General features: G+C 41.9%; 1 protein-coding gene across 4 annotated transcripts in view; it reads right to left on the bottom strand.

Annotated features, from left to right (window-relative positions):
• The window catches only part of Cacna1b (calcium voltage-gated channel subunit alpha1 B), a 180228-nt gene that overhangs the window by 61194 nt on the left and 94400 nt on the right, over window positions 1–24634 (bottom strand). For all 4 annotated transcript variants that reach the window (XM_090331041.1, XM_090331038.1, XM_090331039.1 and 1 more), the window contains 3 exons: window positions 5330–5456; window positions 1348–1477; window positions 917–976 (listed from right to left, as the gene is read on the bottom strand). In XM_090331041.1, coding sequence (XP_090187167.1) covers window positions 917–976; window positions 1348–1477; window positions 5330–5456 — 317 coding nt within the window. The remainder of the gene's footprint in view (window positions 1–916; window positions 977–1347; window positions 1478–5329; window positions 5457–24634) is intronic.

Raw genomic sequence — 24634 nt, 5'->3', positions numbered from 1 at the left:
TCTGCTTAAATTTAGTTCTTAGGCTGGTCACCAGTGGCTTACGCCTGTATTCCCAGCTACTTAGGAGGCTGAGATCTGAGGGCCACGGTTCAAAGTCAGTCCAGGCAGAAAAGTCCAGTGAGACTCATCTCCAATTAAACACTCAACAATGAAAAGTAGTGCTGTGGCTCAAAGGGGTAGAGCGCTAGCCTTGAGCAAGAGTTCAGGGACAGCACCTAGGCCCTGAGTTCAAGCCCTACAACCAACAACAACAAGAACAACATCAAAAGCTGGCACCAGTGGCTCATGCCCATAATCCCAGCTACTCAGGAGGCTGAGATCTGAGAATCACAGATCAAAGCCATCCCGGGCATTAAAGTCCATGAGACTTTTTCTCAACCACCAGAAAACCAGAAGTGGCACTATGACTCAAGTGGTAGAGCACTAGCCTTGAGCTCAGGCACAGTGTCCAGGCCCTGAGTTCAAGCCCACAACAAAAGAAAGAAAGAAAGAGAGAAAGGAAGAAAGAAAGGAAGGAAGGAAGGAAGGAAGGAAGGAAGGAAGGAAGGAAGGAAGGAAGGAAGGAAAGCAAAGCTAGTCTTCAGCAACCAAAACCCTTCATCCCTCTCCAAAGTCTCCCTGTGCTCTGCTCAATGTCATGTCCCGCCCTCTCCCTGGGCAGGCAGGCAAACCTGGAGGAGGGGCTCCGCTCACACATGCATCTTAAACAAAACCGGCAGCCTTCATGTTCAGAGCTAAGGTGAAATGATGAAGTGTCAGTGCTCCAAAGGCCCTGCAGTGCTAAAGGTCCATCATAGCCAGCAGGGCCTCTTGCTCCCCAGCATAGTTCTCATACACACAGCCAGGCCCTGTGTCATCACTCCCATGTGCACACCCCACGTACCTCCATAGGCGCTATAGGAGCTAATCATCTTACCTTTATTACCATCTCAAAGGTAAAGACGCCTGTGAAGATGTAATCCATGTATTTCAGAGCCTAGAACCAAAAGGAGGGTTGCTTACAAAGGCTAGGAAGAAACCTAGAACCAGTACCACAACAAGGGTTCTACATTTTCCCCAACATTCTACGAGTAGACAACCAGCAGGCAAAGGTGACTTGGCGACAATCTGGGGAAAACTGAAATGAGCACCATCTAGGAAGAGGCCCATCTCCAGGGCAGCCAAACTGACTCTGGCACTTCAGTAAAAAGGGAACTCCAGGAGGTGGCTTCTCCAGCCCTTTGGTCCTATACCCCAGAGGGAGAGGAAGGTGGTGAAGAGTTAGGATCCAGTGCCACCCAGCACCTTGGGTCCTGGGATTTCACACAGTGGCACCCCTCCAGCCTGGCAGTGGGCCTCCCCACTCACATTGTTCCTGAAAGAGTCTGTCCGCACCGGATCCTCAGCAGCCAGGGCAATACTGCTCAAGGCAATGACCACAAGAATGACCATCTCAAAATACCGCATGGTAACAATGTAATGGCAGAATCGACGGAGCCTATGGAGATAAGACACAGGTTACCACAGGGCCCGGAGCCAGAGGGTACATTCCAGATTCTCCTGCAGGAAGCACTTCTCCAGCTTCTACCACAGGAATGCATGACACCAGAATGGAACTTTGCTCTGTATCTTTATGGTCCAGGGACAGAGACCCGGTGACTGATGGTGTCTGGTGTTCCTGAGAGAACATTAAAGGCCAGAGCTTTACATACCATAGCTCCCAGGCCTTATGAGGCTGATCCTGTTCATGTAAATAACATTTTGTTAGAGCATAACTCCCTCCACTTGTTTCCCAACTGTCTGCAGCTCTAGATTCAACAATGCCAACTACCTGGCCCTTTACAGAACAAATAGGCTGCAGGTGGAGTGGAGGGAAGACTTTTCGCCAGCAGCCTTGCAGACCATAGGCCTCTTTCAACTTACAGTGGATACCCAGGTTTGTGCTGTGTGCATGCTTGTAACACTCTGGGAGCTGTATGTGAACATACCATCATACACGTGCCTCCTGCTTCATCACCTGCTGACCTTTGCTAAGCAGTTCAACATTACTGAGCATCTGCTGGGCACTAGACACACAGCAACAAGTAAGAAAGGCAAGTATCTGGCCCCATGAAGCTCCACTCTAGGGAGCAAAGCACCAGCAAATGCAGAAATAGGGGAGCAGGAGACTGGTAAGTACTGCACCATAGCAGTGAGCTGGCAGTCAGGAAGAATGAAGTAGGATGGTGGGTAAGAAGCAGCCACACAGACGATCAAATGGGGCAGAAAGTCCATAAACCATCACAAGTACTCTTATAACCTCTGCAGGCGGCCACACCTCAGCCACAAGTTCCTCCATCCAGCCTCTTCTCCTCTCTACATTTCCAAGAATGTCCACCTCACACAGCCAGCCACATCTAGCAACTAACCCACTTCTTTCCTCCCTGAAGGAGCTCCACTCATCTCTTCCCCCACCACCTTCATACCTGCACAGACAGGTGTTCTACCCAGGCCCAGATCACCTGCTGGACCTTCATCCCCGGTTACTTCCTATCCTTTAGTTCTAATAGCCATCGCACAAGTCAACTGGTACCTAAGTTTCCACCTAGTTCCACCTAGCTCACCTGGCCATGAGACACCCCAGCTGCCCTGGCTCTGCAGAATAGGGCAGCTTGCTAGATCCCATAGCTCAGCCAGACCTTTAAGGGCACCACTGGTTTCAGTGACCACCTGTCTACCACTTGTCAAGAGATGACCACTTGCCATCGTTGACATTCCTTCCCCTTCTGTGTAATTGCATCTCAAATTCTACAGATTCTCCCTCTAAAATTTCTCCTCAATCATTTCATTTACAGGCTTCTATTCTGAATACCCTGGCCAAACCATCTCCTTATCTTCCTGGCCACCTACTAAATGATTTCCTGTTCCAACTCTTCCTACCAACATGTCAAACTGAATACAGTTAGAAATGAACCTACCTGTGTACTCCTCCCACACTTTGGGGGCCTCTTTGGTGACTGTTCGGGTTTTCCCCAGAACAACACACTCCCTACACCTCTTCATTCTGCTGTCTTCTAGTCCTGGGCCATTGTAATGCCCTTCTCTAAAACAGCACTCATTCTACCTTCTTAACTCTTACTCATCCTTCAAGGTTCCAACAAAGTCGTCACTTCCCTCTATAACCCTGAGGTCCAGGAGCATGGCCTAGTGGTAGAGTGCCTGCCTAGCACGCATGAAGCCCTGGGTTTGATTCCTTGGTACTATATACACAGAAAAAGCCAGAAGTGGTGCTGTGGCTCAAGTGGTAGAGCTCTAGCCTTGAGAAAGCCCAAGGACAGTGCTCAGGCCCTGAGTTCAAGCCCAGGACTGGCAAAAACAAAAAATAAAAACAAAAACAAAACTCACCCTGGCCTTCTCCCACCTGTTCTACAACACCAGGGCCTCCCTACTTTACTGTCCCCAGGCTTTTCCACTACATTGTCAGTCCAAGAAGGCAGAGATTGAATCTGCCTGTGTTTCCATTTACTCATAACCCTTGCACAGCTGAGTGAGTCCCTGACACATGTGTGTTGAATGAAAGAATGGAGGGAAGGAGTAGGCAGAGAGAATTGTGAGGAAGGCTGGGTAAAGAGAGTGGGACAATCAAAGGCAGAAAGAGTTGCCGGATAGGTCGGCAGTGGTCACTCCTCTGCTGTCCTCTGGACTGTTCTGTACCCACCTGGTTCTGTCCAGGCTGGCTTCTGTGAGATTCCACCTTTGCGTGGACCACTCTTACTTCTTTCAGGGTTTTGTTCCAGTCTTACCTCTGAGGCTTAACCTTTCCATCTAGTTTTAGCCACCAGCAGCCAGCCACATCTCCAGCTATACTTTGTTTCTTCCTAGCATTCGTTTCTGACTTGTTTATTTGATTTGGGTGGTACTGGGGTTTAAACTCAGAGCTTTGGGCCACTTCAGCCATACCCTACGTCCTATTTTCTTTTTTTTTTTTTTGCTTTACTTTGTTTTTCAGAAGGGCATCACACATTTTTTTTTTGTCAGTCCTGGGCCTTGAACTCAGGGTCTGAGCACCTTGGGCTTTCTCAAGGCTAGAGCTCTACCACTTGAGTCACAGCACCATTTTTGGCTTTTTTCTATGTATATGGTACCGAGGAATAAAACCCAGGTCTTCATGCATGCTAGGCAAGTACTCTACCACTAGGCCAAACTCCCAGCCTACACATTTTTTTTTCTTTCATTCATTCTATTTCTTTCCTATTTGGCGATTGTACAGGAGTTTTAACTTGCTTGACAGGTCTATCACTGAGACATGCCCCCAGTCCTTTTTTCCCCTGGTATTTTGAGATAGACTCTCATTGTTTTTGCTCAGGTATGCACCTGCACTGTGATCCTCCTGTTTTAGGCTTCCCGGCATAACTAAAATGACAAGCACTCCATCACGCTCAGCTCTTTCTGTTAAGCCTGAGTCTTGCACATTATTCTGCCCTGGCTGGCTTGCTGTTATCCTTCTGCTCTCAGCCCTTTGGCATAACTGGGATAACAGGTAAAAACCACTACACCCAACTCTTGATTGGGAAAAGGGCCCCACAAACTTTTCGCTCAGCTGGCTTTTGAACCATCATCTCAGCCCCATGCCCCCAAGTAGCTAAGATTACATGCATGAGCCACTGGGCCTGGCTGGGTCTCACACTTCTACATAAGTTAACCTATGTAAATCCTTCCACCTCAGTCCTCCTGCCTCTACTTTCTGAATGCTAGCTGTGGTCACAGGCATGAACCATGACACATGGCCTGCAAACCACTGTCTTGTCTGTTTGTCTCTCTCACCAGCCCATCTGCTTCAGGACAGATGTTCTTGCCCTAGTTATCAATGCACGTGTCCAGCCCCTAGAATGCTGCTTGCATGTGAGTGATGGTTGTATTAATGAAAATCAGTCTGATACGTAGAAGGTGAATCATGATAAATACACATGAAAGGGAGCACACAACAGAAAAAAAAGAACACACAACAAACATGCATGCATGTGTATATGATGCGAATGATGGAAGGGTGGATGGAAGGAGGCACACATGGGGTCCAAGTGTACAGCAGAGAGTACAACACAGTAGAAGGAGAGTCACAGGCTCTGGAGCTGATCACCTTGAGTCCAAGCCCAGCTCCACCACCAAGACTTCTTGGCTGCATGTCTGTCTACAAGGCCCTGGTCCTTGTCCATAAAGTGAAGGGATGGTAGGCCTCATGGGACTTTTGTGGCCACTCGATTCTAAGTCAAGGGGATGGAACTGGCTCCTGCAAATTGGCTACTATGTTCATATGGGTCACAGGAAATAGATAAGTAGGACAAACACACACGTGGGCAGTGAGGAGACTCACAGGTTGGTGGGGCTCAAACAGAACATGGAGCTGTATGGGACGATGGGCCGGGGGCCACTCCTTGGCATGTCGTCAGCTTCTGCCTCCTTCTTCCCCTCTGCTTGGCTTTCCAGGTCCATGTTACCACCTATAAGGACACAGGGCCTCCATGTTAGAGTGTGTGCACATAAAGCACACATGACATGGGTCTTTTGCAACTCCAGGGCCGCGGGTAAGTGAGGAAAGCTATCCTGTGCCCGCCAGGGAAGAACATGTGCCTTAGAATACAACTTCATCAAGCAGAGCATGGCATGGCATGTGGAGGGGGAGTGTTGGTACCACAGTCAGACCCGGCTGGAGGGCTATCTTCTAAGGAGACCTAAGTGGGACCTCTCCAGCTTCTACCCACATTGTAGGGTTGCAGTGGGAGAGGCACTAAGCTGGGCATTGCACCCATGGTGTGGGTGCTGAGGCATCCTATATCTTGACAATACCAGAACCTAGTGAGCTCTTCCCCTAAGGGATCTGAGCGGCACAAAAGGGAGAAAGGGGGCAGCCTGGGGCACACAAATCCACAGGTACTCCCTGAAACCCATCATCCAGCCTGTTGACCTAGGGCTTCTCTTAAAGGACACTGAAGAAAAGCCTTGATGTGTCAGGGAGTCTAAAAAGAGCCAGAATGATACCTTGTCCACTACTCTTCTCCTACTCTTGTCTCCTTAAGTTCACGCTCAGCAAACACTAATCACTACTTCTCCCTGGGCCCCTCCTCTGCTTTCTTGGCTTCCCCCACCCTCATCGTTCTTCTTCCAAATCAAACCCCCTGGTTAAAATGGATTTAAGCTTGGTCCCTTCTTATGTAAATTTCTCAAAGCAATTCTTGATTTTTAGCTATGCTAATGTATATTTCAGTTACCATCAGCGATATATATAGATAAATATAGATCCTGGAAATCTCGGGTACAGAGCGGTGTTCATCAACTGAAGTATCTAATTTTCATATCTCCTTAAATAATAAAAGTGTCAGGCATGGTGGTACACATGCTTGTTCCGTCAAAGGCTAGAGATGGAGCAGTTGTCATTCAAGGCCAGTCCATACAAAAAGTAAACAAGATCCCATCTCACTCAATAATGTATAGCTGTGGTCTCAGCTACACAGGAAGTCATAGGCAGAAGGTTTGAGTTCTGAAGTTGGTGTCCAGGCAAAACATAAGATCCTATCTCAAAAATAATTGAGGCAAAAGAGCTGGGTATGACTCCAATTGTAGAGCACATGCCTAGCAAGCACATTTTGGGTTTAAACCCCAGTACCACTACCATAAAAAAAAAGAACAAAGGTGCCAAAGCCTAGATGGAACTTCTTTAAAAATACTATAACAAAGTCACAAAAAAAAGTAGCCAAAGCAGACTAAGAAAAAAAGGGTCAAGATGAAATTTGCTACACACTAAAATTCATTGTTGGAAACAGATTATGAAAAGGAAGAAGAGGAGGAGGAGCAGGAGGAGGAAGAGAAGGTAGGAGAAGGAATAAGAGAGGAGGAGGACAGGAGAGGGAGGAAGGAGAGGTGAAGGAGGATAACAAAGACGTGGAGAAGGAAGAGGAAAGAAGGAGGAAGTAGAGAAGGAGAAGAAGAGGAGGAAAAGGAGGAGGAAGAAGAGGAAAGAAGAAGAAAAAGAAGAGGCACAGGTAGAGGAAGAGAAGGCAAGGAGAAGGGGAGGAAAGGAGGAGAGGACCAGGAAGAGGAGGAAGAGATGGAAAGGAGGAGTAGAAGAGGAGAAGGAGAAGAGGAGATAGGTAGAGGAAGAGGAAGAGGAGAAGGAGGAAGAGAAAAGAGGAGGAGGGAGAGGAAAAGAAAGAGGAGAAAGGAAGAGGAGGAGGAAGAGAAGGAAGAGGCGAAAACTTCATAACAGCACAATCAAACTACTGAAGTAGAAGACAATCAGACAAAGTCACTAGGACTAAAAGACATACATGATATATAGTTGATTTATACTACTAGTGACTTCAAATATGGAAATTGTTAGATGAAAAATACAAGATACATAAACTATTTTTTTAAAAAAAACAAGGAAGTGGTGCTGTGGCTCAAAGGGTAGGGTGGTAGCCTTGAGCTGATGAGCTCAGGGACAGTGTCCAGGCCCAGAGTTCAGGTCCCACAACACACACACACACACACACACACACACACACACACACACACACACACGAGCAAGCAGTAAAAGCCTGTAAAACTAGTCAGGTAATGGTAGCTCATGCCTGTAATCCTAGTTACTCAGGAGGCTGAGATTTGAGGATTGCAGTTCAAAGCCAGCCATGGCAGTAAAGTCCATGAGACTCTTAACTCCAATTAACCACCAGAAAACCGGAAGTGACACTGTAGCTCAAGTGGTAGAGTGATAGAGTGCCAGCCTTAATCTGAAGAGCTCAGAGATTGCACTCAGGCTGAGTTCAAGCCCTACAACTGACCCAAAAAAAAATGCTTATAAAACTGACCCACACCCACAACAAGCAGCATCAAGTAAACCAATGTTACACCTGAACCCCACTGTGGCAGCTGAAGAAAAATATGACATGTCCCTGTCTGAGGTGCTGAAATGGGAAGGCACAAACAGAACTCAAGGACAGCTGTTCTAGGGAGGGAAGAAGCAAGAACCTCACATCTACCCAGGTGTCTCTGAAACCACTTGAATCTCAGAAAGCACCACTTTTATTGGGACAAGGTAATAAGCACTGGGGCTTGACAGGAGTCCTGAGGGGGAGACCCTCCAAACCACTCCATGAACACACACATTACTCTTCTGCATAGGAGGAGGCTGACCCCTCTGGACGGGATTTCCCGCTTCCAGCACCTAATAGGAGGAGACAGTCCAAACCCTGGTGGTGTAGGCTGCAAGAGACTGATTCATTTCCATACTGGGTGGGTCAATACTAGCACAGGTTTCACTTTGCTATATTTTCATTGGAGTTGTTTTTGTTTTTGATCATGTTAGGCTGCAGAGTTACATAAGCACTGCTTTTCTTCAGAACTGCTATTTTAGTGATGACATTTTCAGAACTGCATAAACTATATTATGCTAGGATGGCTTCCTTCAGGAAGAGCAAAAACACTCAAAGAGAACCTATGAAGCAGAAATGAAAGGTAGGCAACAATAATTTACAAAACATAAGCAAACAGTGTCAAAACAATAGTCATTTTATGGGACTGTTTTAGGGGTAAAATGCTGAACAGCAATCATATCACTGAAGGGCCTCCTCTGAGGTCTTTATATTGCCAAATGGGAGGATAACATAAATAACTATAGATTTGTTTTGCATGCATTGTATACTTACAAAAGTAACAACTAAATAAAAGCAAAACATAACTTTTGAACGAATAGAGCTCTGAGAAAATGTGATATGAAGCATATTAAAAAGGAAAGGATGAAGTAAAAAACAGAAAATGAAGCAAATGTCACAATCCTAGATTAAGCAACTCCAAGTTAATTTTAAAGTGTTTTAAAGTTTCTTTACATGCCAGCATTGGGGCTTGACCTCAGCGTGTGGGTGCTGTCCTCCTTAGCATTTTTCTTCAAGGATAGCACTCTACCACTTGAGCCACAGCTCTACTCCCAAGTCTAAGCAAATGAGTCAGAATCAATATCAGCAAACTAAATATGACAATCAAATAACAAATTAATGGCCAGGAGTGTGGTCTAGAGTTAGAGTGCTTGCCTAGCAGGCATGAAGCCCTGGGTTCAATTCCTCAGTACCAGAAAAGCCAGAAGTGGTTCTGTGGCTCATGTGGTAGAGCTCTTAACTTGGCCCAGCCCTGAGTTCAAGCCCCAGGACTTGCCCCATTCATAAGGAAATGGAAAGACTTAGAAAAAAAACATATTAGGTGAAGTAAACCAGACCCAAAGGAGCATAGACTGCATGGCTTCCCTCATTTGTAGGGTTCTCCTACCAGAGGATCACATACAGGATGAGACTATGAAATGAACTCTATGATAAGGAAACAAGAGGTTTATCTTCGTGATTGTTGTTCTTAATGTACTATATGGAGTTATTTCTTTTCTTTTTTTACACTTATGGCTAATCTCATGCATATGGTTATGGTATCTGACTTTGTTACCTGGTATACAGTATATATGTTTATTTGAAATAGGGAAGGAAAGGGGGAAAACAAGATGATTGGGAGGGTGTAGGGGGAGGAAAAGGGGAACAAAAACATGAGAAGGGGTATCAAGTTTCGAGAAGTAATGTGCCCACAACCTGACGAATGTAATTGTAACCCCTCTATACATTATCCTGACAATAAAATACAATTCAACAAAAGAAAAAAAATTATTTAGGAGCCAGGAGTGTGGCCTAGTGTTAGAGTGCTTGCCTAGCATGCACAAAGACACAGGTTCAATTCCTCCGTGCCACATACTTAGAAAGTGCTGAAAGTGGTGCTGTGGCTCAACTGGCAGAGCTCTAGCCTTGAGAAAGCACAAGGACAGTGCTCCGGCCCTAACTTCAAGCCAGGACTGGCAAATAAATAAATAACAAATTATTCAGCTAGATTCATTAAAGGTATAGTTGCATGGGCTTGATAAACCCAAGACACATAAAGGGCAAAAGATGGAAGAAGACAGACCCGACAAATGTTCATTAGAAAAAGATGCGATAGTCACATAAGGAAAAATCTACTTTAAGACAAAAATAATTGTTAGAAGATACTACTTAGCTATTTAAATAGAAAGGTTTTTCTTTGATGAAGAAATAAAATTAAAATCCACTCAATGAACTCAGAAACATATAGTTACTATTTTAGAAGTGTATGTAACAACTGCTTAGGATCTATCTATTACATTATTTTACACAGAACTATACATTTCAAATTACTTTGACACAATTGCACTAAGCCAGGTGTAGGCTGCTCATGCCTACAATCCTACCTACTCAGAAGGCTGAGACCTAAGGGGCATAGTTCAAAGCCAGCCCAAGCAGAAAAGTCCATGAGACTCTTATCTCCAAATAACTACCCAAAAAGCCAGAAATGGAGCTGTGACTCAAGTGGCAGAGTACTAGTCCTGAGCAAAATAAACTCAAGGATAGTGCCTAGGTCCTCAGTTCAAGCCTCAGGACCATCACACATTCAAAAAAAAATGCATTAAGACATAAATAGAAATAAAAATATTTCTCTTTACAGAGAGATTTCAATGTATCACACTCAATTATAAAGAAAGCAAATGGGCAAAATATTAATAAAGCTATAGAATACTTGAGCAACATAATTAACAAATCTAGCCAGGAGCTGGTGGTTTGTACCTGTAATCCTAGCTACTCAAGAAGCTCAAACCAGGGGGGAGGGAAATGGGTACCAAGACATGTGAAAGGGTATCAATGTATGTGAATTAATGCATCTTCTATCTGGCAAATATCATGTAACCCTTTTACTAATTACAATAAAAAAAAAAGAAGCTCAAACCAAGCCTGGTCAGAAATCTGTGAGACTCTTACCTCCAATTAACCACAAAAAAAACTGGGCATATAATCTACAGCCTTCCTTCCATACAGGAATGTGGCCAGTGTTAGGGGCAGGAAAGGAGGTCTTCCAATGTGTTTTGGAGAACAGAAAAAAGTCTGACTAGGTGAACAGGGCAAAGCCACCTCAGGCACTATAGTCTGCGAAACTCTTATCTCCAATTAACCACAGGAAAACTGGAAGTGTGGCTGTGGCTCAAGGGGTAGGACGATAGCCTTGTGCTGAAGAGTTCAGGGACAGTGCCGAGGCTCAGAGTTCAAGTCCCATCATGATCCCCCTGCCCCCCCCAAAAAAAAACAACCTCAAATAGCAAAGCAAAGTTGAGAGGAAAAAAAATCCTAGAGGTACCACAAGTCCAGACCTCAAACTTTACTATAAAGCTGTAATAACAAAAACAGCTCGGTATTGGCATGAAAATTGGTCTAAAGACCAACGGAATAAACTAGAAGACCCACAACTAACCACTATGGTATTGGCATGAAAATTGGTCTAAAGACCAACGGAATAAACTGGAAGACCCACAACTAACCACTATGCTTAGTCATCTGATATTTGAGAAGGTAGCTATATATATGTAGGAAAGAAGCTTCTTCAATAACTAGTGTTGGGAAAATGGACATCCATATATGGAAGACTGATGTGGGATCCCTGCTCGTCACCTCCCACTAATATCAACTCAAAATGGATCAAAGCCCTCAAACTTGAAATTAACACAAGAAGTAAGAGAAACATTAGAACTTATTAGCACAGACAAAAACATTCTGAGTTTCAGGGACTCAACCAATAGGAGAGGCTCAACAAATGGATTGTATCAAACTAAAAAGTTGCTGCACAGCAAAGGATAGAGTTACTAAGCTAAAAATCCTCAGACAAAATATCTTTACCAGCTATATATCCAATAAGGACCTAATATGTGCAAGGGACTCAACAAACTAAACCACACAAGAATTAATAACCCAATTAATTTGTGGGAAAATGAGCTAAATAGAGACTTCTTAGAAGAAGTAAGAGTTACAAATAAGAACATGAGGAAATGCTCAACATTCCTAGCCATAAAGGCAAGGCAAATCAAAACAACACTGAGAGTCCACCTTACTCCAGTAAGACTGGCCAACATCAGAATTCAAACAATAACAAATACTGGCAGGGACGGGGCCAGGGAAGAAGAACCCTACTGCACTACTGGTGAGAATGTGAACTCGAACAATCACCTTTGAAGGTGATCTGGCAACTATTCAAAACACTACATATAGCGCTATCTTATCATCCAGTGACTCCACTCCTGGGCATCTACCCAGAATATTACAGGTCAGGAAACAGCAGGCATTTTTACATCCTTGCTCACAGCCCATATGCCCTACAGTGGATGAGTGGATTAATGCAGTGCATATACACAATGGAACTTTATTCATCTATTAGAAAGAATAGTATTAAGTCATTTACAGGGAAGTGGATAGACCTAGAAAAAATTATGCTAAGTAAGTCAGGCTCAGAGAGACAAAGAAGTAAGTACCTGCTTTCTCTTTAGTCCTCTATGTAGAATATATCTGAAGAACAAACATACATGATAACGCATACCAAGCTCTATGCATTTACACATGAATGAACTTCCTCAGGAGAGAACTCCAAAGGCATAACTCCTCTGAACAACTAATGAATGTTTAACAATAAATATTTGGAACTGGACACATAGTTTTGGGGGGAGGCCTGAGGGAGCACACAGTGGAGGTAGGAAAGATGAGCAAACACAGTCATTATACTCAATGTGTACTATATAAAACTGTCACTTGGATGGGAAGGGGAAATGGGGGAACAACAGAAGGGGTGACACGGATCAAGATGCATGTCCTTATAACCTGACTTACATAATTGAATTATCTTTGAATATCTAATAAAATTTTTTAAATTCATGCAAATTCTCTTAAACTCCTCACTGGAATATTTGGAATTGCTAGGATGTAGAGTGTTTATTTTGAAAATTCAAAAATAAAGGGACTGAATGAAGCACATTCTTAGTTAATATGAACCGTTCTATAAAATAACCAACTACTTCATGAATTATATTACTCACAGAAAAAGTCAAAATAACAAATGCAGAATAAATGATGGAACTATAAATTTACCATTCTCACGGGGCCGGCAGTTTGGTCTAGTGGTTAAAGTGCTTGCCTAGCATGCATGAAGACCCAGGTTCGATTCCTTGGTACCACATACATAGAAAAAAGCCGGAAGTGGTGCTGAGGCTCATGCGGAAAGTCCAAGGACAGTGCTCAGGCCCTGAGCTCAAGCCCAGGACTGGCAAAAAAAAAAAAAAAAAAAAAAAAAAAAAAAAAAAAAAAAAAAAAACCCTTACATTAAATTTACTATTGTTACCAGAAATACTAGGGTTCTGGAAGAGAAGTTTATAAAATGAATTCAGCTGAATCCCCTGACCCATCTTAATACCACACAGAGAGATGGAAAGCATGATGCAACCTCTGAGATAGGGGCCATCCAGGCAAGGCCTTTTGTTTCTCACAATGGGAGTGCCACTGGTATCTCCTGGGTAAAGGTCCGGGATGCTACTTAACCTCCTAAAATACCCAAGACAGCTGACAAAAAGCATAATTTCATCAGTGCCAAGGTTCAGAAGCCCTGTTCTACTCTCACTAACAGTTCACAGGGTAAGGGTCAGAGAAACATGGTACATGACACCTGCTGCAGCAAAGGACCTCCAGGATGTAGGAAGCTCTTGGTGACAGGACTTCCTCAACAAATACAGAGCATGAACAAAAGAAGAGGGGAGATGCCCCCATAAAGTGGCTTACACAGATAAAACTCAAAGTCAAGCTGGGCACTGGTGGCTCACACCTGTAATCCTAGCCAACTTAGGAGGTTGAGATCTGAGAATCATGGTTCAAATCCAGTCCGAGCACTGAAGCCCATGATTCTATCTCCAATTAACTTCCAGAAAACCAGAAGTGGAGTTGTAGCTCAAGTGGCACAGCACTAGCCTTGAGCTGAAGAGCTTAGGGACAGTGCCCAGGCCCAGAGTTCAAGCTCTGTGACCACCACCACCACCACCACCACCAAATCATCAAGTCAAGGGCTAGTAGCATGGCTTGGTGATAAGAGTGCTCATGTGACATGCACCAAGCTTTAGGTTAGATTCCTTGATACCATGTACACAGAAAAAGCTGTAAGTAGTACTGTAGCTCAAATGATAGAGCCTTGAGAAAACTCAAAAACAATAGTACTCAGACCCTGGGTTCAAGCCCCAGAACTGGCAAAAAAAAAAAAATTACTTCTAGCTGGGTACCAATGGCTCATACTTGTAACCTGGACACTTACAAGGCAAATATCGGAAGGATCACAGTTTGGGGAGAGCCTGGGCATGCACATGTGACCCCATCTCAACCAATAGCTACATGAACTAACACAGGCTGAGGCTGGGATGGTCACAGTCCCAGGACAGCCTAGAAAAAAAAGAGTTCATGAAAAAAGCTGCTTGTGGGTAGCAAATGGACTTGTCACCCCAGCTATGATGGAAAGCCTATAATAGGAGATTATGATCTGAAAGTATGCCTGGAAGAAGCAAGACTATCGCAAAAGTAATGTGTGCAAAGCCAGACACCAGGGACTTAAGCCTGTAATCCTAGCTACTCACGAGGTTGAGATCTGAGGATCCTGGTTGGAAGTCAGTCTGGGCAGGAAAGTCTATGAGACTCATCTCCAAATAACCACAAAAACCCATAAGTGGAGCTGTGGTTCAAGTGGTAGAGTGGTAGAATGCTAGCACTGAACTAAAAACAAACTCAGGAATAGTGACCAAGTCCTTAGTTTAAGCCTCAGGACTCACACCCAATAATAATAACAGTAATAATCCACAGAAATGTAGGGACAAAAGGTAAACAAATGTAGCCACTACATTGGAGGTATGATTCAGTATTTGTCTGCCTAGCACATATGAGGCCCTGAGTTCTAACTCCAATGCCACTCAAAAACAAAAAGTAATAAAGCTACTTTTGAGATAACTATAAAATTTGAACTTGGAATAGGGACTAGATAATAGGGAAGTATTATAAACACTACTAAATGTAAAAATGCTACCATGATTATTTTAAAGTTGTAATTGAGATGGCTACTGGCAAATATTCAACATTATTACAGAAAAGCAAGTGGGACAAGATTAGTGAATGCAGACAACTGCTAAGGATGGATGACAGACTCAGGGATTCATTACACTTGTTTCTACTTTCCTTATGTCTTAGTTTTCCATTATTAAAAGGATTTTACTTAAGCAGCCAGAGAGAAGACAGAATAATACAAAGGAGCAAAAATTTAGACTAAAAACTGGCTTCTAAACAATAGAAACAGAGGACAATAGAATCGTCTCATTATGAGGAGAGGAAATAACAAGCTGGAATTCCATTCAATGGAAAACTACTTTCCAAAAACAATGGCAGAATGAAGATTATTCAGACAAAATGAGAAAATTTGTCACTATCAGATTTCACTGAAAGAAATTAGGAAACATGTTCTTCAACAAGAAAAGGAGAGGGAAGAAGAGACAAAATGATGCTCTGCAATACGGATAATAATGAAATATAAAAAGAAATAATGAAATCAGTAGTCAAACATGGGGGAAAGACACTGTGCAAAGAAATCACTGCAACTTGCAAATCTAAAATGCGTACTTAGGAATCAAATAAGAATCACAATGATCTGAGGATCACGGTTCAAAACTAGCCCTGATAGGAAGTCTATGAGACTCTATCTCCCATTAATCACAGAAAAAGCTGGAAGTGGTGCTGTGGCTCAAAGTGAATGAGCACTACGAGCCTTAAGCAAAATAATAATAATAATAATAATAATAATAATAATAATAATAATCCCACAACTCAGGGACCATGCCCAAGCTAAGTTTGAGCCCCAAGACTGGCAAAAAGAAAAGAATCACAATGGAAGAAAGATATAAAACAAAAATGAATTTCAAAGTATACTACACAGTATAAAAGTAGCTCTTCAGGAGAAGTTAATCCCTTAAACACTAGAAAAGCAGAAATGTCCAAATATCATGTTCTGAGTATCAGCTAATAAATAGGAGAAAGAATATTACAAGACAGATAATAAAAGTATAAAAAAGGGATACTTGGAAGAGAATGAAGAAAGGAGTGACACTGACCAAGAAGTATTGTACCTAACATACATTTGTAAACCCTAAAACAAGAAAAGGAGAGAGGAAGGAAGGAAGGAAGGAAGGAAGGAAGGAAGGAAGGAAGGAAGGAAGGAAGGAAGGAAGGGAGGAAGGGAGGAAGGAAAGAAGGAAGGAAGGAAGGAAGGAAGGAAGGAAGGAAGGAAGGAAGGAAGGAAGCAAACCCAAGGAGTTGGAGGGGTAGCTCAGTTGGTAAAGCACTAGAAAATGAGCAAAGGCGGCAGATACTGAGTTCTAGCCCTGGTCACAGACCTGAAAACAAGAGACAGACAGACAGACAGACAGACAGACAGACAGACAGACAGAGACAGTGAGGGAGGGAGGAGGGAGAAAGAAGAGGGAGGGAAGGAAGAAAGGAAAGAAAGAAAGAATTGTGGAGCTGGGAATGTGGCTTAGTGGTAGAGTGCTTGCCTAGTATACATGAAGCCCTGGATTCCTCATTCACCTCAGTACCACATATATATAAAAAGCCAGAAATGGCCTAGCATACATGAACCCCTGGGTTCAATTCCTCAATACCACATGCACAGAAAAAGCCAGAACTAGTGCTGTGGCTCAAGTGGTAGAGCTTTAGCCTTGAGAAAGCCCAAAGACAGTTCTCAGGTCCTGAGTTCAAGCCTAAGGACTAGCCAAAAAGAAAGAAAGAAAGAAAAGAACAAGGACAGCGTGGGGGTGGGGAGGAGGAATTGCAAACTCTTCTACAACTACTTAATAATAACAAGAAGGAAGGAAGGAAGGAAGGAAGGAAGGAAGGAAGGAAGGAAGGAAGGAAGGAAGGAAGGAAGGAAGGCAGGCAGGCAGGCAGGCAGGCAGGCAGGAGGCATACTAGGAGCCAAAATTAATAAAAAGAGAACACACATGGAGAAGATCAAGAGAGACAAAGGTTGAAAACAATCATTAATAGACCAGTCTTTAGTGGAGAAAGGTTCAGCAGGTTAAGAGAGAAGAAGGACATTACAAAGGTAATGGGCTATGAATTATAAACTCAGAAAAAACCTGGATGGAGAGAAAGAGGCTGGTCCCACTGACATGGAAGTCCCCTACACTGACATTTCTTCTTGCGTCCTCCATTAGCTGTTTGGTCAGCAAAAAAAAAAAAAAAGAAGCCACTGACCCTCCAGATCTCTAGAAATAAGAAATAAGAAAACCATGAGCTTAAATTCACATGGCAGTGAGGAGACAAACATGAGAGCTGCAGATCCAAGCAGAGACAGTAGTGGGAGGGAGGGAGGGAGGGAGGGAGGGAGGGAGGGAGAGAAGGTTGGTCTTGATGATATGGAAAATGATATCTGCTTATAGCCACTAATACAAAAAGAAATATTTAGCCTTAATATTAACCAGATCATCTGACACAGATTTTCAAGGAAGAAGCTTGAAAAGTCCCTGGGTCAGGAAGAAGAGAGACGCCAGAAAGAAGAGGCACTGTGTGGTTAGTGATAAGACTCCTCTGGCTGAGTTCAAAGGTGGTGCAGCGCATGAAATTATTAGAGAAATAAAACCAGAAGACCCTTCTCCTAAATCCAGTCAAGGAAGGTGCATTTCACTGTAGTAACAGAACAGAGTTCTTTGAATGAGAAAGCAAGCATACTAGACCAAACTCCATTCTGTGCTCCACAAAAATAACATGTAACTAACTCTTGGTCTAGGAAAATGTAAAATATTGCTTACCTGAAAAATAAATTCAATATCCCTACAAAGTTCCCATAAGAAGAAACAAGGAAAAAAGGAAATATTCCACATCAAAAAACTATAAAGCAAAGCAAAAGCAATGTAACTATCCAACATAAAATAGATATAATTATACAAACGGCTTTCAACACAAATGATCACTATAAACCATTCGAGACCTGACACAGAGTTAGGACACTCATCATAGCCTAGCAGTTATGGACAACCTCTTTCCATTGCTTTGTGGAGACGAAAAAAGTCTACTCTCCAATCTCACCTGAGAGGTGTCTCCCAGTCCTCACTGGTGAGCATCACCACAGATGAGCCAAAATAGAAAATGTAATCAAGACTCACAGGCTGATGACATCATACCAAACCACCTAGTTTTTAATCAAAAGTAGCTAGACAAAGTGGCTCAGGTATATAATGTTAGCTACTTGGTAGACAGAAATCAAGGCATCATAACTTGAGTCTAACCCAAGAAAAAAAAAAGCAGTCTGTGAAGCTCCATCTCAAACAATGGCTGGGTGTGGTTGAATGCACCTGTAATCCCAGCCACAGGTGGAGCACAATGGTGGAGCACATTGGTTCAGGCCCGTCATCTTCAGTGACACAAAAGGAGGAGAGTCACAGCACATTCCAGCCCAAACATACCCCAAAGCCTTGTTTGGAACAGGCCCTGATGTTCAGTCCTCAGTGGGAGATTGGAGGGTGTGGGTGGCATTGTACCACACCAGGAAGTCAATTTCAGTGAGAAAAGACAATCAAACAACAGAATGATAGATGTTAAAACTATCTGACAAAGTCCTAAAAAAAGCACCATCACACAAAAATTCTCCACAGAAAAATGAACATGCATTTGAAACAAATAAAATCTCAGGAAAGAAACAGAAGACAAACCAAAGAAAATCTTTAAATGGAAAAACATCATAACCAAGGTTCAAAACTTAATTGATGGGCTCAAGCAGAAAATGGAAAGTACAAGGGAAACAATCAGTGAATGGGAAAATAACAAAAATAACCCAATCTTAACAACAAAAGAAGAGTAGAATGGAAAAAAATCAGTCACCTCAGGAGCCTTTGACACGCACTTTCTGTTGTCAGAGTTCTGGAAAGTCAGAGCTAAAGAAGCACTCAAGGATATAACAGATGAGACACTGCCACATAACCTACATAGCCAAGAAGTCGAGCAAACCCCAAGGAGGATCAGCTTGAAACCCACAAACACTGTACTCAAGCTTCCGAACTACAGAAACAAAGAAAAATACCTGAAAGCATCAAGAGAGAAACAACTTCTTACCTATAGGAAGGAAACAATTCGAATGACAGTGGGAATCTCATCAGAAACCATGGAGGCCAGAAGGGAGAGGCACACGTTTTCTCAAGTGCTGAAAAAAAAAGAACTGTCAACCCAGAAATCTATACCCAGTGAAAATATTCTTCAGGAATGAAGGAAAAATCCAGACATTCTCAGATGGAAGAAAACTCAGAGAATCTGTCACCTGAAGTGGCTAAAGAATGTCTTCCCTACAAAAAATAACTTATAATACAAAGAAATATTAGAATATCAGGAAGGACGAATCATAGGAGAAAAATATGAATAAATGTAATCCCTCTTTCTCTTCTTTAGTTATCTAAATTATGTTTCATAGTTAAAATAAAATTTATAAAACCCTCAGATATAATTTTAAATGTTTGCAAAAATATTTAAGACTACTGTATCATAAGTGGGGAAGGAAAAAGGGATGTTTAGAGAGGTAAAGCTTTACACCACACAAAATGAAAAAACAATGACACCAAATGGGGTAAATTACGTTAATATAATGTAAGACCTAAAACAACTATTATAAAGTCTGTACTAGAGATATACTCAAATGTACTATAGATGCACCAAAATGGAATTCTAAAATATGTTCAAGTAGTTCCCCTCTCAAAAAAGGCAGGAAGGGGCTGGGAGTTTTGGCCTAGTGGTAGGGTGCTTGCCTAACAAGCATGAAGACCCAGTTTGATTCTTCAGTATCACACACACAGAAAAACTTGGAAGTGGTGCTGTGGCTCAAGTGGTAGAGCTCTAGCCTTGAGAAAGCCCAAGGACAGTGTGTAGGCCCTGAGTTCAAGCCCCAGGACTGCAAAAAAAAAAAAAAAAAAGGCAGGAAAAGGAAACAAGAAAAAGCAGTGCCAACAGAAAAATATAGGATAACAAATTTAAGACCTAAGATACCAATATGTATATTAAATATAAAATCTCTAAGCATGACAAATGAAAGACAGGGGTGATAGAGTGAATTAAAAACACAGATCGGGGCCGGGAGTTTGGCCTAGTGGTAGAGTGCTTGCCTAGCATGCATGAAGACCCGGGTTCAATTCCTCAGTACCACATACATAGCAAAAAGCTGGAAGTGGTGCTGAGGCTCAAGTGGTAGAGTGCTAGCCTTGAGAAAGTCTAAGGACAGTGCTCAAGTCTCTGAGTCCAAGCCCAGGACTGGCAAAAAAAAAAAAAAAAAAAAAAAAAAAAACACAAATTAAGCCAGGCACTGGTGGGTCATGCCTGTAATCTTAGCTAGTCAGGAAGCTAAGATCTGAGAAGCCAGCTTGGGCAAGAAAGTCCATGAAACTCTTATCTCTAATTAACCACCAGAAAACCAGAGTGGTGCTGTGGCTCAAGTGGTAGAGTGCTAGCCTTGAGCTGAAGAGTTCAGGGACAGTGGCCAGGCCCAGAGTTCAAGCTCCATAATTGACAAACAAACAACTCAAGTGAAACTTGGGTTACACACGTAGGCTGAAAATCAGATATGAAAGATATACCATGAAAGTATTAATAAAAAGCAACAGTAAATATGTTAATATAAGGTAGTACAGAATTCAGATAAAATAAAATTAACAGGTTCAGAGAAGGGTCAATGATAAATGGGTTGCTCCACTAAGAAGACACAGAAACTGGGCCTGGAGTTTGGCCTAGTGGTAGAGTGCTTGCCTAGCATACACGAAGAGCCGGGTTTGATTCTTTGGTACCACATACATAGAAAAAAAAGCCAGAAGTGGTGCTGAGGCTCAGGTGGTAGAGCTCTAGCCTTGAGAAAGTCCAAGGACAATGCACCCAGGCCCTAAGCTCAAGCCCAGGACTGGCAAAAAAAAAAAAGTGAAGGTGTAGCTCAAGTAGCAGAACACAGTCATAAACAACAAAAAAAAAGAAGGCACAGAAACTGTAATTGTAGGTACCATACATCATAAATGAACATACATAAAGCAACAACTGAAACAACACATTTATAGTTAGAGATTTGAGCATCTTTCTTAACAGTTGATAGACCTAGATAGAAAACAGCACTTGAAAAACACCAATCAGCAAAACAGAGCTAGCCCAAGATGGAGCAAGGCAAGTTTTCTAACCAACAATAGAAGAACACATACATGTTCTCATCCAACACCTACAGAATAGATACCATACACCATATCCTAAGACATGAAACAAACATTAACAAACTTCAAAGAACGATAATAATACAGAGTGTGGTTACTAACCGCAAGGTAGTCAAACTAGGAGTCAATAGTAGAAAGACAGCAGGAAAATATCCAAATAAAATAACCACATACTACTTATACACAATGAAATCCTATGCTCAATCAGAAAGAATGACATTGCCCCATTCATAAGGAAACGAAAAGACTTGGGAAAAAATCATATTAAGTGATGTAAGCCAAACTCAAAGGAACATAGGCTCCATGGTTTCCCTCATTTGTAATAATTAGTACACATCTAGGACTCACCTAGCAAAGGATTACAATAGCTCAGAACCTAAATACATAAGGTCATATAAGATGAGACTACATGAAAAGAACTCTAGGAATGGAAACAAGAGCTTTATCTGTGTGACTGTTGTTCTTAATGTACTATATTATTTGTCTTCTCTTTTTTTGCCCTTATGGTTAATCTTGTATTGTTACTGTATCTGACTTTGTTACCTGGTATATTATATACATGTTTATTTGTTCATTTGAGATAGGAAAGGGAAGGAGGAAAACAAGATGATTGGGAGGAAGATTCAAAGAAAAAATTTTAATTAGAACTAAAAAGAATTAAAATATAACACAAAATTTTAATATTTTTGGAAGCAGTACCAAGAAGGAAATGTGTAGCACTGTATGCATTAAAATTAAAAACACTTTTTATTTCTGAAGTCCATCAGGAAGTTATGCAAATCTGAAATGAAGGACATATAATTATTCCCATGTAAAGTAAAATAAAAATGAAATTTTATTGCAAATTTAAGGTTATAAATATCTAATATTGTCCTGCCACCAGCTGTTACTTTTTAATTCTTAGTATACATGGGGTCTCTAAGGAAATATGTATGTGCAATGGATGTAGCTAGACATTCTAAAACTATCAGTAAGACCCTGGAACTATAGACTCAGAAGCATATTGAATCAAATGCCCACCATTGGAGAAATTTTATTCTACTAAAATTTCTTTTATGAAATACACTTGCTTTGTTTTAATTTTATGTCATGTGTTAGCAATACTATTGATAAATATACTGAGACTGTTATATACAGTGATGGATTAAATACATATCAAACAAAAAAAAGAAAAAGCCCATAACTCACAAAGGAAAAAAAAACAAAGAAAAAAAAAAGAAATTCAGCAAAGTCTACTAAACATTTAAAGGAAAAATAATACCAATTCAACACCATTCTGAGAAACAGAAGAGGGAATAATTTTATTAAATTAAAAATATTTTATCAATCAAAAATTTACTCTGACAGCCAAACTAGACAAGGACAACATGATAACCTCATGATTTTTGAGGTAACCCTCTCCAAGAAAGGACGGATCCATATACACAACCATCTGAAGAAAATAAAAATCTCAAGAACCATATCAATCAATACAGAAAATACTTTGACAGGGGCCAGGAGTTTGGCCTAGTGGTAGAGTGCTTGCCTAGCATGCACGAAGACCCAGCTTCAATTCCTTGGTACCACATACATAGAAAAAAAGCTGGAAGTGGTGCTGAGGCTCAGGTGGTAGAGCTCTAGCCTTGAGAAAGTCCAAGGACAGTGCTCAGGCCCTGAGCTCAAGCCCAGGACTGGCAAAAACAAAAACAGAAAATACTTTGACAAAACTGAATAGAACTTTATAATAATTTAAAAAGAACTCTTGGAAAAAGAGAAATAGAGAAGGAACTTCTCCAACTTGATAAAGAACATCTACTAAGCCAGGCACAGTGCCTCACCCCTGTAATCCTAGCTATTCAGGAGGCTGAGATCTAAGGATCGAGGGTCAAAGCCAGCCCGGGCACTAAAGTTCATGAGACTCTTATGTCAAATTAATTACCAAAAAGCTGGAAATAGGGCTATGATTCAAGGGGTAGGGCAGGAGCTTTGAGCTGAAGAGGTCAGGAACAGTGTGCAGGCCCTGAGTTCAAGCCCCATGACCCACAAAGAAAAAAAAAGAACATCTACAAAACAAATTGTAGCTGACACCACAAAAAATGGTGAAATATCAAGTCATTCCCACATGACAGTATTAGGGTGTCAGTTTTCAACACAGCTTTTAACACAGCACTGCACACCACAGCCAGGACAGGAAGAAAGAAGAATAAATAAAAGGAAAAATGAAACTTCTCTTTTACAGTTTATTATCTATGAAAAGAATTCCAAGGAATCTATAAATATAGTCCTGAAGAACATATAAGCCAAAGCTAGATGATTTAATTATAATTTTATTACAATGAAAACATTAAATGTAAAGTCTATAAGGTATAATTTAACTAGCACTCAGAGAAAAAAGTCAAACATTATATAATCATACAATAAGAATTAAACAATAGAGCTGACCAGAGTGGCTCAAGCCTGTAATACTACCTACTCAGGAGGCTGAGATCTGGGATCTGAGGATTCCAGTTCAAAGTCAGCCTGGCACTAAAGAGGCTGAGACTCTTATCTCCAATTAATCACCAGAAAAGGGGAAATGGGGCTGTGGCTCCAGGGGTAGGGTGATAGCCTTGAGCTAAAGAGCTCAGGGACAACACCCAGGCCCAGAGTTCAAGTCCCATGACCCACAAAAAAAAAAAAAGAATTAAACAAACAATGCCCAGGCCCAGAGTTCAAATCCCATGACCAACCCCCCACACACACAAAAAAAAGACAAAAGCAACACTAAAACTAACATAAAATTTGAGGATTCAGAAAATTAGGAGATACATGATCTGAAGGGAAAAATAATATTTTATCTACTTCTGTAGACCAGGAAGCTTGATGCCATAAATTTATAGTCTCAATTTTCATTTTTTTTGTTCTCTACTGGGAACATCTCCCATTCAAACTATAACATTCTATCCTGGTCCCCAAGGTCCCCTCCATCTCCTAATGCTAAATGCATCTCCAGGAGTCCACAAAGTCTCTTTTTTTTTTTTTTTTTTTTGCCAGTCTTGGGCCTTGAACTCAGGGCCTGAGCACTGTCCTTAGGCTTTCTCAAGGCTAGCGCTCTACCACTTGAGCCACAGCACCACTTCCAGCTTTTTTCTATGTATGTGGTACCGAGGAATCGAATATGGGTATTCGTGCAAGCTAGGTAAGCACTCTACCACTAGGCCAAGCTTCTGGCCCCCACAAAGTCTTAATACTCCCAGCATTATTCAAAATCCCAAGTTTAAAATTTCCTCTAAGATCTAAAACAAATCTTAGCTATAAGTCCCTGGTAAAAATTGAAACAAAGTTACACACTCCCAAAATATAATGATAGTGAATGAATATTCCCATTCCAAAAAGAAAGAGTAGGGGCATAGGAAGATGGATGCAAAGCAAGACTGAAACCCAGCAGACCATCAGACCCTATAACCAGCACTTTGTCTAGCATCAAGGCACTCCTTATTAGGTTCCATGAGCTCAGCAGCCCCACTTCTGTTACTGCTTGGGGGAATGTAAAATGGTGCAGTCACTTTGGAAGAC

This window comes from Megascapheus bottae, chromosome 3, assembly GCF_031878675.1.
Source record: "Megascapheus bottae isolate mThoBot1 chromosome 3, mThoBot2.hap1, whole genome shotgun sequence".
Taxonomy (NCBI): Eukaryota; Metazoa; Chordata; class Mammalia; order Rodentia; family Geomyidae; genus Megascapheus; species Megascapheus bottae.
This window is presented reverse-complemented; position numbering and strand designations above follow the sequence as displayed.